Source organism: Balaenoptera physalus, assembly GCF_965194825.1.
Source record: "Balaenoptera physalus genome assembly, chromosome: 2".
NCBI lineage: Eukaryota > Metazoa > Chordata > Mammalia > Artiodactyla > Balaenopteridae > Balaenoptera > Balaenoptera physalus.
Genome location: NC_138883.1, coordinates 62,136,418 through 62,149,941, shown reverse-complemented (window position 1 = coordinate 62,149,941; position 13,524 = coordinate 62,136,418). Strand labels below are relative to the sequence as shown.

Below are 13,524 nucleotides of genomic sequence, written 5' to 3'. Positions count from 1 at the left end.
GGGACTCTCCATTTCCACTCCTCAGACATGATCATTATGGACAGTTTCTTGTAAAATTAAATACTTTGAAAATGGAAAACATTGGTAGACAATTTATCAATTTAAAAAATGTTAAATTAAAGAAAAATCTAGAATTATCCCATGCCAGTCAGAGTTGGTGAAATCTCAAATTCCCTTGGGACAACAGAATGACCAATTGCTGGGTGAGGGAATTGAAACAACAACCCTGTAAACAAACTGTCTGGAGTGTATGGCTAGAGCCAGCCTAGAGCAAAGATGGAAAAAAGCCTTCAAGGAACACCACCTCCTCCTCGTGGTTAACAACTTGATGACGTTCTTCAACATGTTTTAATGATTATCATATCTTCCTCTTCACAAAGAACTGATTTATTATGGTTTAAATTTAAAGAATACTGGTTTCCCAGTTTTGAATCAGGCTTAGATTACAGAACACATAAGATCAATGACTTTGTTCTAGGCAAAAAACCCCTGAAAGCAAAACCCACAACTAACCCCACAGCGCTCATTTAAGTGCAGAAGGAACCGTCCTGGGGAAAAGTTCTTCACACAGTTCTAGATGCTAACCGCTTCCACCACCCTCCTTGCCATCTCTACTCCTCCTCCCATCCCTGTCATCAGCACCTCCACACTTAACACTTCCACAGCACCTTAAATGCACAAACAACTTCACGTATTATTTACCTTAATCCTCAAAACCATTTTGTCAGGTAGAAAGGACAATCTTAGCTTTTCAATTTACAGATTAAAAATACTGAAGCTCAGAGCAGTAAAGCGATTGGCCCATGATCATTCCCCAGTTAAAGTATGTTCGCCCGGGTATACTACTGCTGTCTAGATGTCTATCTCCATTTCAGAGCTCTCCTCTCAAGATCCCATGTGCAATCACTGATTCAACATCTGCACTTCAGAGTCCAAATGTGGTTAAACTCAGTTTTCCAGGCTCAGCCCATAATATTCTCCCCAAAACTTGTTCATTCTCAACGAATGGCACCATTATCCTTTCAGTTGTTCAAGCCCCAAACCTAGGCACCATCCCTCCCCACTACCCCTTTTATCAACATGCACATAGCCTCGATCACCACATACTATAGATTTTGCCTTCTAAACATTTCTCAAATCTGTCCACTTCCCCTTGTCTTCACCACGAACACTGCAGTCCAAGACTCCAGCATTGCACATAACAATCATTTCCATGTTACACTCTGTCTTTTGCACACCACCTCCATTCCACCCATTCTCCACGCTGCAGCCAGAGTGATCAGGTAATTCCTCGGCTTAAAATCTTTTGTTGGCTTCCCAGGGCTCTTCAGATAAACAGAAGAATCCTTAGTGTGGCCTATAAGTGCCAATATAATCTGACCCTTGTAAGCTGGCAAGATAAAGCTCTTTCCATAATTTCAGAATACTATGATGTCTTTTAAGTAATAAATAAATATTTAAGCTTCTGTTTTTTTCATAATGCATAACATTTAAAACTTAAGTGTATTGACTAATTGTAGAATGAAGTTTGCATTCGTGGATTTTTTTAAGCATTAGTAACACGATCATATATAAATCTTATTGATCTTTCTGAAATTCTTCTTTAAATATGACCAAGTTCATATTATTGTAATAACATATGCATTAAAATACATACACAAATATATATAATAAAATATATATTATTTATATTATATTTGTAAATTATATCATTCATTTCATTGTGTGTAATTTCTATCTGCTGCAAGCCTTTGGATAGCTGGAGAAATAGAGGCATGGACATTTCTCCCATGTTGTATGAATCACTCATCTCAGAGTTTAAAAAACATCAGCTTCATGGGTGTGTGACTTGTGCAGTTGCCCAGAGCCTGCACTTACAGGAGCCCCATGCTTGGTTTATTGCTCTACAGTTGCTGTCTTGAAATTCTTAATTTTTGAACATTTTCATTTCGCCCAGGGCTCCAAAGATTATTAATCTGTTCCTGCTAAAAACATTTTTTTAATGTATGTAGAGTTGAACTCTCTCATGTCATCCATGACCAAAGTGTTTATTGCACTCTACTTCTGTATTTCAAGAACTCAACAGGAGAAGATCTCTGAGGACCACCAGAGTCAGAATTGTCAGTCAGTGGGGGGAATCTATATATTCTGTGGCCATTCATAGATCTCAGACCAACAAAACATGAGGTTATACTCAAAAAGTGAGGTTTCTAAATAGAGTGAAACCTGGTTAACAATTTTGGCAAGTGAGGCAATGTCAACAGATGGTTAACGGGGAACATGCCTTGGATTTAGCTGTTACTTGAGATTAAGTACTGGCCTAGATTACAGGGGATAGCTGGAAAAAGGCAACTGTAACCAACATTACCTTATAGAATCAGGTGATAGCCATATTAGAAATATTTTTATTCTTTATAAAAAGTTCTTCAATACTTTTGTACTAAGCAAAATGAAGAACTGAACCCCTGTGGGAAACTGCCTGCATGTGAAAAATGTTTCCCCAGCTGGTGCTTTCAGAATTGCAATTTTGATTGCAGGCAAGCAGTATGATGGTGGGAGAAAATTCTGTGATGCTCTAGTAAAAGATGCTCATTTTAAAACACATCATGTGTTACTTTTATCTTGTCAAAGTTGAAAGGCTGCTGACATCTGTAAGTTACCATTAAAAATTATTATTATTATTTTATATCAAAAGTGAATGATCCTAGAAGAGTTGATTTACTACTTACCCTAATTAACTTAGGTGAATTTAAAAATTACTATCTAGGTAAAATTTAAATTTTAGGCTGATAATTTTCCCTCATGAACTCAACATTTATTTACACTATGAAAATTTCAACTTTCTTGAGAAAGTTATGCTTCTGAGATAAAAATTAAGTAATAACAGTTTCTACAAATTCCTATTAGTGATAAATGTGAAGCATTCAGGTGTAATGGTGCATTCTTCAAGAAGACGAGTTTTGGTGTCAGACTTGGGTTCAAGGCTCTGCTTTGCTCTTTATTATGTGACTCTGAGCAATTTACTTGATCTTTCTAAGCCTTTGTTTCTGAATTCAAAATAGGGATCACAACACTCAATGAACAAGGCTGATGTGGGGATCAACTTAGATAACAGACATAAAAGTTCAGCACAGTGACTTGGAAGGATAAATACTCTACAAACACAGCTATCATCATTGATAGGATTTTTCCTCCAGTATTTTAATCTATTAAACAGTTACCTTATTGACAGGAGTAATGTTTTTGACATTGTAGTAGAAGCCGAAATAAACCATGTTGAAAACTCCGTGACGTCCCAAAGTTGCTGTAAATCCTTTGTTGAGGCCCTGGAGTCCCAAGCCTTCCTTCTTAATGATGTGTCTTGCATAACTCACGGTGGATGGTTGCTGCACGAGAGAGGAGAAAGGTCATCTTCGGGGCCGTGAAACAGAATAAATTACTGTTTTAACTTCCCTTCAAGCCCAAAATTATTAGGGACTTATTTTTCCCCAAAGATGAATAATCATGAATAATCATGCCTAGAGTCATGCTTTTTAAAATTAGGAAACCCCAAAAGTAAACAAAATTGCATGCATAACAACAGGCCTTAAAGGGAAGATTGTTGGCAAAGAAAAAATATCTTTGATGGAATTAGTGAAACTAATGTCATATAATAACTAATATCATTTTCAACATGTCAAGAGTTGCATCCAATTCTGGATCATCCACACTAATAGAGGGGATTAACCATATAGATAAACTAGTAATCCATACTGGTAATCCATAACTGTGCATAATCCAAAAGGAATGTATATTTGGCTCCTGAATCCAGCATATTTCACTTTCTAACTATGTTTTTCTAAAGCGAATGTTACAATTAGTCCTGATTCCACTGCCTCAATAGTTTAAACTGGTGTTAGGTTAGAAATCGGCTGTGGATAAATAGCAGTTGATTGTAGACCTCCTCAAGAAAGTGGGCAATCAGTGTGTGTAACACTTGCTGTGATAAATGATAAATCAATGGTGTTGAGAGTACTGGGTTACCTTTAATTTACTTCTTTCCAGCCCTTTGATTGATTACCCAAGGTTGAAATACCTTGACTGCTGGGATCCAGCCAGTGCTACTTTTGGAACTTGCTAAAGAAATCACTGTAGTTGCCCTGAGTTTTATAATTCATTACAGTACAATTACAACAAGTCATGTGGGTTTTTAAATAAGGTTGAGTGACTGTTTCCTTTTTGGAGGTACAGCACAAAGGATCTCTCACCCTCTTAAATTTTGAATACTGAATAGTAAATAAGGGGAAACGTTCAGCATTTAATTTTTTTCCCATAAGGCAAGCACTGACATGACACTCGTTTGAAATTTCACTGGAGCAGGTTGCTGGAGTGGTCATGGCAGTCTGATGCACTTACTGACTAAAAGTGTTTTCTTATCACGTGCAATTAAGGCTGTGTCAGCAGAACAGAACAGAACAAATCCAATCAAGGCTTTTCATCCAACTTTGTAGCTATGTAATTAACCTGATACATTTAAATGAGCTTGTTTAGAGAGTAAACCCTATAGCTTTAACTGATAAATGTTTTTAAAACTCTAGCTACAATTCTACACTCAAATTCACCTTTTCATTTAAGAGGATTAATTACAATAAATTACATTAATCCCAAGAAAACCCTTTTTTTGTGCCATGAAAAAAACACATGAGAACATACCTTAAAACAATAAAAGACATTTCATATAGGAAAACCAAAAATTCTCAGAAGGTTAAAGTTCACTCTCTGCTACAAAATGGGATTTTTTTGTTTGTGTTATGGCACATTGACTATCAACTCCAGTTATTTATTTTGGGTTTCAAAAGAGACTTGAGGACAAGTTGAGCAGAAGTTCATTTCTGTTGGAAAGACTCTGAAAGTGCTGAGCAAACTCCTAGGCACTGCTCTCTTGCTGTGAGAAAGGCAGCCTAGAGGGCAGAGGCAAGGAAAGGAGGCAGCTCTCCCGGGGATGAAAGAAACTAGGCAGAAGTAAGGCTGCCTGGGTCCAGACTGACCAACACCAGTCCTCCCTGCTTCTAGCCCAAGCTTTCTCTCCATCCTCACCCACTCTGAAGCCCCGAGGGCAGGAGAGATGGGGAGGTCAGAAGCCATCTAGATTCTTCAGCAACAGAGGAACCAATGGCTTTGAATGAGAGTGCAGACTAACATGGCTTTCCCTAAATAAAACAGGTATAAAGATGTGTCTATCATTTAAAAATCTAGGGTGCTAAATCATCAAAATTTAAAGAGAGGACTTCTATTAGATCTTTTTTAAAATTAATTTTTATTGGAGTACAGTTGATTTACAATGTCGTGTTAGTTTCTGCTGTACAGCAAAGTGCATCAGTTATACATATACATATATCCCCTCTTTTTTAGATTCTTTTCCCATATAGGTCATTACAGAGTATTGAATAGAGTTCCCTGTGCTAACAGTAGGTTCTTATTAGTTATCTGTTTTATATATAGTAGTGTGTATACGTCAATCCAAATAACATTTACTGATGGCCTATTGCCTGATTTCTACCAGTTTGGATGTTAGGGAGGTACGAAGAAATGTAACACATGGATTTTGACTCAAGTGCCTTGTTGAGTTTGAACTCAGCTGTGAATAATTAAGCAAATCAGGGGGTAGTACAGTAGTTAGAAATAGGGAGTCAGAGCCAGACAGTCCCAAGCTTTGAATCCCAGCAATACCACTTGCTAGCTTAAGCGGGTATTTTATCCTCTGATTTATCCTCACTTTACTCATCTGTAAAATAAGGATAATAATAGAATCTTCCTCATAGGATTGTTGTTGTGATGATAAATAAGTCAATGAACTTTGCCCTATGTAAGCATTTACTATACATTAGCTGTTAATAATAATGGCAATTATGACGATAATAAAACTAGTTATAATAGTAAAATAACAGGTAATTTCTTTGGTAGTTGAAGGCAATGACAATCAAAAGGTGGAGGCTGATTTGAGGGGGAGGAAGGACATGCATAACTAGCCTCTTCCTGCTCATTCCTTTTGGCTGTGGTTTCCTTTTCCCAGAGCCCTGGACCCTTGTGACATGATCCTTCCTACAGAAATGCATCCAGAGTGCAAGATCATAGGTCTGCTTTTTCTGGGAGCCAACCATATCCAACTCCTGGGCTAGAGATCTCCTAGGTCATCACCCCAGGGGTTTCCTCTCGGGAGCAGTAGATCCTGTAAAATGGTCTCTTCGCTACCGCTTGGTAAACATCCTCGGTAAGAACTCTTCACTTGACAGGTCTATGGACTATAGAAGCAAGGCCACCATGCGGGAGCAAAGGTTGGGAAAGGAAAAGCACGCTAACCAGGCCTCCACCTGACACAGTTTATTTATACCCTAGAGAGCATATACATGCATGTTACCAGGTACCTGGAACACAGGAAGTGCTCATCGATGTTAGTCATTATCATAGATACTTGGTACTTTACATATATCATCTTACTTAATCCTCTGAACAAGTGTGTGGGATGAGCATTATCTTTATCCCCATTTGACAGACGAGGAAACTAAAGTTAAGTTACTTGCTCAATATCACAGAGTTAGTGGAAGGTCCAGAGCTCAAACTGAGGCCCCTCAGACTCCAAGTTCATACTTTTATACTCTGCATGGTTCTGCCATCCTATCATATCTGATTGCCTCTCTCAACAACCTGTAATGTGGACAGCAGGTGCATTATCCTCATTTTACAGGTGAGGAAACCAAGGATTAAGTAATATTCCTAAGGGAAAAGTACTGGAAAATGGCTTAAGCAGAATTCTACATCTCATCCAGTGGTGCTCTCATGCTTGTTGACTCATTCTTGTTATACACATGCTGTAAGATTTTCAGAGTTTGATAATCCAACTGATACAGGTAACAGATAAATACAAATGTATTTTTCTGGCAACTTGGGGCCTTGAGACAAAGAAAAACCTAAACTCTAATTCCCGTAAGAATTAGAAGTGACCTTTTTGCTTCATTCAGAGACATTGTATCACACACATGTAAGCAAATATTTAATTAGAAAGGCAAAACATGACTTCCACTAGGAAAATATAGAATCATTTTGACTAGATCTCTGTAAACACAAGTTTTACTAAACTTATTTGATTACTGGGCTTCCATTTCAAAATGAAATGGTGACTGATTAGCATCATCAGCCAAATGATTCCAATACTATCCAACCCAGCAGGTCACCCACAAATTCAGTTTCCTTTCAATATTTAGATCCACTCCAATTTTCATATTTAGCTACCAGCTGTGGGCCAAATTGCATTCTCACTTTCCTAGATATACCTTTCATTGATTGCATCAGAGCTGCAAGCATGGAAGAATAAGTGGGTCGGAACGTAGCTAATATTGCGATGTCACACTGCTCTCCACGTTGATTTAGAAAAATCTTCAGTTCACTGGTACCTGCCGGAAGTATTTCCATTGGAAGGAACTCAAAGTCTACTTTAACTCTGATGTCAGCTACTGCCAATTGTTACTTCTGGGAACTCCATGTTCTTTTATGCATTCATTTATTCAACAAACACCTATTGAGCCCTACTAGGTGCCATGCACTGTGTTAACTATCTAGTACGGTACTTTGTTCATATTCGAGAAACATAAAAATATTTTTGCTTTGCTTTTTATTTGGAGAGATATACTGAAAAATTTTATATCTACCCATGAGAATATTCTATAATGATTATGAAACATGAAATCGAATTTCTGTAATTGATGAAGCCACTATGGAAAACAGTATGGATGTTTCTCAAAAAACTAAAAATAGAACTACCATATGACCCAGCAATTCCACTCCTGGGCATATATCCAAAAAAAATTTATAAGATACATGCACTCTAATGTTCATAGCAGCACTGTTTATAATAGCCAAGATATGGAAGCAATCCGTGTCCATCAACAGACTAATGGATAAAGAAGATGTGGTGTACAATGAGAAATCACCTCACGCCTGTCAGAATGGCTAACATCAAAAAAACACCACAAATAACAAATGTTGCAGAGGATGTGGAGAAAAAGGAACATTCATAAACTGTTGGTGGGAATATAAATTGGTGCAGCCACTATGGAAAACAATATGGATGTTTCTCAAAAAACTAAAAATTGAACTACCATATGACCTAGCAATTCCACAGCTGGGTATACATCTGAGAAAAACAAAAACACTAATTCAAACAGATACATGCACCCCATGTACATAGCAGCATTACTTAGAATTGCCAAGATATGGAAGCAACCTAAGTGTCCATCAACAGATGAATGCATAAAGAAGATGTGGTGTTTATACACAATGGAATAATACTCATCCATAAAAAAGAATGAAAACTGATATCACTTATATGTGAAATCTAAAAAATAAAGAAAAATAGTGAATAGCAAAAAAGAAACAGACTTGTACAGAGAACAATCTAGTGGTTACCAGTGGGGAGAGGGAAGGGGGGAGGGGCAAGATAGAGGTAGGGGATTAAGAAGTACAAGCTATTTTGTATAAAGTAAATAAGCTACAAGGATATATTGTACAACACAGGGAATATAGTCAACATTTTATAATAATTATAAATGGAGTATAACCTTTAAAAATTGTGAATCACTATGTTGTATACCTGTAATTTATATTGTACATCAACTATACCTCAATTTTAAAAAAAATGATGTGCTATACATACACAATGGAATATTACTCAGCCATAAAAAAGAATGACATTTTGCCATTTGCAGCAACGTGGATGGACCTAGAAATTATCATGCTTAGTGAAATAAGTCAGACAGAGGAAGACAAATACTGTATGATATGACTTGTATGTGGAATTTAAAAGATAATACAAATGCATGTGTATAACAAAACAGAAACAGATTCACAGATATAGGAAACAAACAAGTGGGTGCCAGTGGGGAGAGGGAAGAGAGAGGGGTGCGTTAGGGGTATGGGATTAAGAGATACAAACTACTGTGTATAAAATACATAAGCAGCAAGGATATATTGTACAGTACAGGGAATTATAGCCATTATCTTGTAATAACTTTTAATGTAATATAAACTGTAAAAATACTAAATCTCTATGCTGCCTACCTAAAATATAATATTATAAATCAACACACTTCAATAAAAAATTCTTTTAAAAATTAAAATCCTTAAGGGGCTTAAATAAAAGCAAAGATCCATTGCCTACACAATGCTCCCAGGCACCACTCTGGGACACTGATTCCTTACTCTCTGAGAGCCCAGAATTACCAACAAATCACTGAGATGACTTATGGCAGCCTCAGCTATTTTTTCTGGAGTTCTTCCATCCAACTACTGACCATAGCTGGCTCTGATTACCTTGTGAGATCATGGACAGAGGTTTTAGGCATTGTTCCTTGGGTAAATAGCTATCAGAGCATGGCCAGTAGGCACAAGCGTGGGGTGTGTGTCAGTGGATTTCCTCCCTCTCTAAAGCGAGAGAAAAGCTCTAGGCACACCGTGTCCAAAGACAACACGCTCCACATGCATCCCTTTACTTGCTTCCCATGGCAAGGGGAACTCGGGTGCGTTTTAGAGCCAATGGAATAAGGTGTTGCACTGGATTTCATCACATGACTGGAAAGCAAACCAATGAGACCTTTATACAGTGAAGTGAGTGTCCATATCTGGGCCTTAAGAAAAATACTGCTTTGTTAAGAGGATATCCAGTTGCTACACTTAGGTAGGAAAATACCCTTGCTCATTAGGAGATAGATCACTTAAGCTCTTCATTCCTCGAAGTCTTGAAGCATTTTCATAAATCTGAAAAAAGAAGAAAACTCTTCCTTTTATTTGAGAACAAAATGTAAGTGAAAGAAGAAGAATCGGGCTCAAAATTCCACAGTTACACATCTCTCTTAGCTTAGGTATTTCACTAATTTGTTGTTGCAGTTTATTTTACTAGGGCATGATTAGGGACAAAAAGACATCCAAAATATAATTATATTCTTTCTAGAATTTACATTTGATGAGCAGGCCTATTTTTAAACAATCTGTGAGTGGAAGATAATTTGCTTTAAACAAACTCTTCCAGATGCTGAGCCACAAAGCTATGTCAACACCAAGTTGCTGTCCAATAACCGCCTGGAGGAACACGGGGCCTCGGGGTGACGGGACGAGACGCTGACCCTGTGCTTTGCCCCCCCCCACTGCTGGCAGAGCAGGAGGGAAGGTGACTCCGCTGTGGACACAGGGGTGACTACTCAGGGGGGACTGGCAACATGGAAGGAGCCTTTGCTTCTTCATGGTTCCAGAAACACTTAACGATTTTCCCTTAAACGTCTTCATTACCCACTTTTCTTTATCCCAGTGAAAACAGTGTGGTTTCTAGAAAGAGACCTCTATGTTAATGCTCAGTTCCTTAGAGCTAATAACTGCGTTAGGTTTTATTTCCCCTATCCATAACATAGAGATAGAGCCACTGACCTTATAGGGATAATGGGAGGATTAGGTATCAGGTGCGTGTGAGCACTGTAAAAGGCGGAAGGAGACAGAGCAGTTAGTTACCAGAGCGATGCGATTGCAGGGCGGTAGTGGCAGCAATCACCAATTATTTTTTCTTTACATAGCCTTGTATTACCTGATTTGTGAAAACAATTACTTTTGTAATTTACAAAAAACTATATAACTTTAAAAAATCAAATAAAGGAAAAAACATGTAAGGCATCTTGCACAGTATCTGGCCTATAGTGAATGTTCTGTAAATGGTAGCTATTATCATTACTTCAAAGTCTCAATTCTGAAAGCAAAAATCTAGGGTTTCTGGCACAGCTGAGTGGAAGACTGAAGTCTATTTTCTGTAAATGATAATAGAGAGGCAACTTGGCTGCTGCCTTAGGTACTGTTGAAAGTTAACTATAGGAATGGATTCATACACATAATTCACTCTTCTGCCTACAAGAATCATAGACTGGAAAGAAATAATTTATGTACTGAACAGCTTCCAGACAGGATTTCACATGGTAATGCAGGAAAAATTTGAACTTAACTCAATACGTCATCATGAATGTTGACATGCCCTTGAAGCTAGCTTCTCACACGTTCTGAAAACAGAGCCACACATTCACTCTCTATATAACTCAACTTCTCTCCTTCTGGAAAGAGAGGATCGCAAAGTACAGTCCTATTCACTTTGTGTTGTCTCTACATAATATGACTAAGTTTAAGCATTTGTTAATTGCCTATGGAGAAAATAATCACTAAGCTTTGTGATACTGTACATGATCTACCTGGTCTCTATTAGATTATTAAGCTCCCAGGATAGAGTGTGTAGAGCTATATTTAGTGGTGTTATCCAAAACAAGAATCAAACCCTGAACTAATTTTTAAAAAATCCCTATCTTTAAAGATTCTACCATCGATGATACATTTGCTATCAGTTCGTTGATCCTTAAGTTTTAATCATAGAGCATAGGTGGAAGACTATTCCCTTCTTGGGCTGAGCATCTTTAAAGACTAAATAGAGGTGAAACAGGCTTTTGCAATTTCCTAAAGGTTTAGTTTCATATTTGGGGGTGAGAATGATTATGTTCATACGTAACATAGATAAAAATGACAGAGTAGAAGGATAACCTGTGCCCCATCCACACATCAGAGGCAAATCCTATAGACCTCAAGGGAAGGAAAACATAACCCGTTAGCCAAATAATAACTCTGAAGTAGATTTCAAAGTGGAGAGAAAAACTGGGAAACAATTCATACAAGATTTTGCTCCTGGGGAGAAATTCACTTTTCCAGGCTAGCAGAGAGCATGCCAGCAAAACATCACTTGGTTTAGCATAATTGATAGGGGACTTCTCATTCTTATAAGTGTACAGAAAAAAACGATGCACCTAGTTAGAAGGGAGCAGGGTCTTACAAGGACAACAAGCTACAAAGTCACACTTTTGGCAGGACTGGGTATACACACCATCTCCAATGGAGAAATCCCTGGGCAAGCCTGGTCCTAAGCCAAAAAGACTACAAACCAGAGCAACACTTTGCTTGGGTTTAGTTTGAAGGATGGGGGGAAATTTGGATCTATCCTGATTTTACCTGAACATGTTTTTATACCCACTGAACCAAACCAGAGCATGACAAAGCTGTGATTACTTTGCTCCCCACAGAAGGTCAAGCGTATTTAAATTAGAGACCGGTTTTCTTTATTCACTGTGAATTTTAAGATGCTGGCCAAGATTCTGGTATTGGAATTGAAGGAAGTGTGGCAGGGATTATAGTCTTTGACTGATATGGTGGTAACTTTAAAAGTGGAGGCAAGACAAGTACACCTATTGAAATACTTTATACAGAAGCTGGAAGGATATAAGGGAAGTAACAATAACCAAATTAACCACAAGTTCCTTTACATTTCTAGCATAGTGTAGGGCTAACTGGGAGGGAAGGCATATTTTATGGATAACATACCTCTGACTGGCTAGAAAATCAGTCCTAGACCACAGAGGGGAGAACACAGGCAGCTGGAGCCAGCCGCGTACCTGCCATTCCTGGGAAATCCTGTCAGGAATTTCAGAGGGCCCCAAGAATATAGCACACAGAGCCTTTGCTCTCAGCCAGTACTGCCCTTGGACCCCAGCTAGAGGGGCGCCTTTCCTGGACCCCATGCTTCAGAGGGCCCCATTCTGGCCCGTTGCCAGCCATTCCCTCCCCACAGGGCCAAATGGACATCTACCTCCATTCCACAACCTCCTTCTAGACCATGCTCTGTGCACCTGGGACCATGGCAGTCCTTTTGTTCCATCTTTATCACTCTACCATCGCCTCCAAGACTTTAAGTGTGATATTAAGAGTCATATTGACTACTGTTACCCTAGGCTGTCTTCCACTACAGATAACTTCTTGGGAAATTTTCATGTTTAAAGGACCAGCAGACTCACCTCCTCAGGCTGACGAAATAGGAAAACCCACAATTACTGTGTACGAATCCATGGTGGTTCAAATCTAAGGCAGGAAGGTAGAAAGGCTGAGCCACAGACCTGTGGCCTGAGAAACTCCTACTATTGGCGGAGCAGCAAGAGTTATCTCCCTGCAAAATAAGCCTCCGGGGAAACTGCTCTGCTTTTCGTAAAGGTGTTGTCAAGCCATCTGGCCATTCTGCATGCAGCCCATCTAGTTAGTGTTTCACCACAGCTGGCAGCTGTAATTGACTGAAAAGGCTGAAAATGAGCTTCGTTCACAGCCTCCAGGTGAAGTGGCCGTGAAGGCTTGATCAAGAATCCACGTTCAATTTGTATGACTATTCTGGAGGAAGAATATCTTGATTGTGGTAGAACTCTTTCCAAAGTGGCTTCAAATGTTTTTAGTTTCCTCTTGAACTTCTGCTGCTATATGCAAGTTATTTATAGCAAACAGGTGCCCAACTACTATTGTTTATGGTAACAGACCTGCATCTAAGTTTAAAGATCTTGTCAATAGGCACCGTAACTAGGCTGCCAGCCCTGAAGCCCTGATAAAGAATTCAGGCTGAATGGATTGCATTGGCAGTTGGAATGACCTAAGGCG

General features: G+C 38.6%; 1 protein-coding gene across 6 annotated transcripts in view; it reads right to left on the bottom strand.

Annotated features, from left to right (window-relative positions):
- SLC25A21 (solute carrier family 25 member 21) overlaps positions 1-13,524 on the bottom strand; it is a 516,682-nt gene that overhangs the window by 38,379 nt on the left and 464,779 nt on the right. For all 6 annotated transcript variants that reach the window (XM_082452248.1, XM_082452250.1, XM_082452249.1 and 3 more), the window contains one exon: positions 3,222-3,386. In XM_082452248.1, coding sequence (XP_082308374.1) covers positions 3,222-3,386 — 165 coding nt within the window. The remainder of the gene's footprint in view (positions 1-3,221; positions 3,387-13,524) is intronic.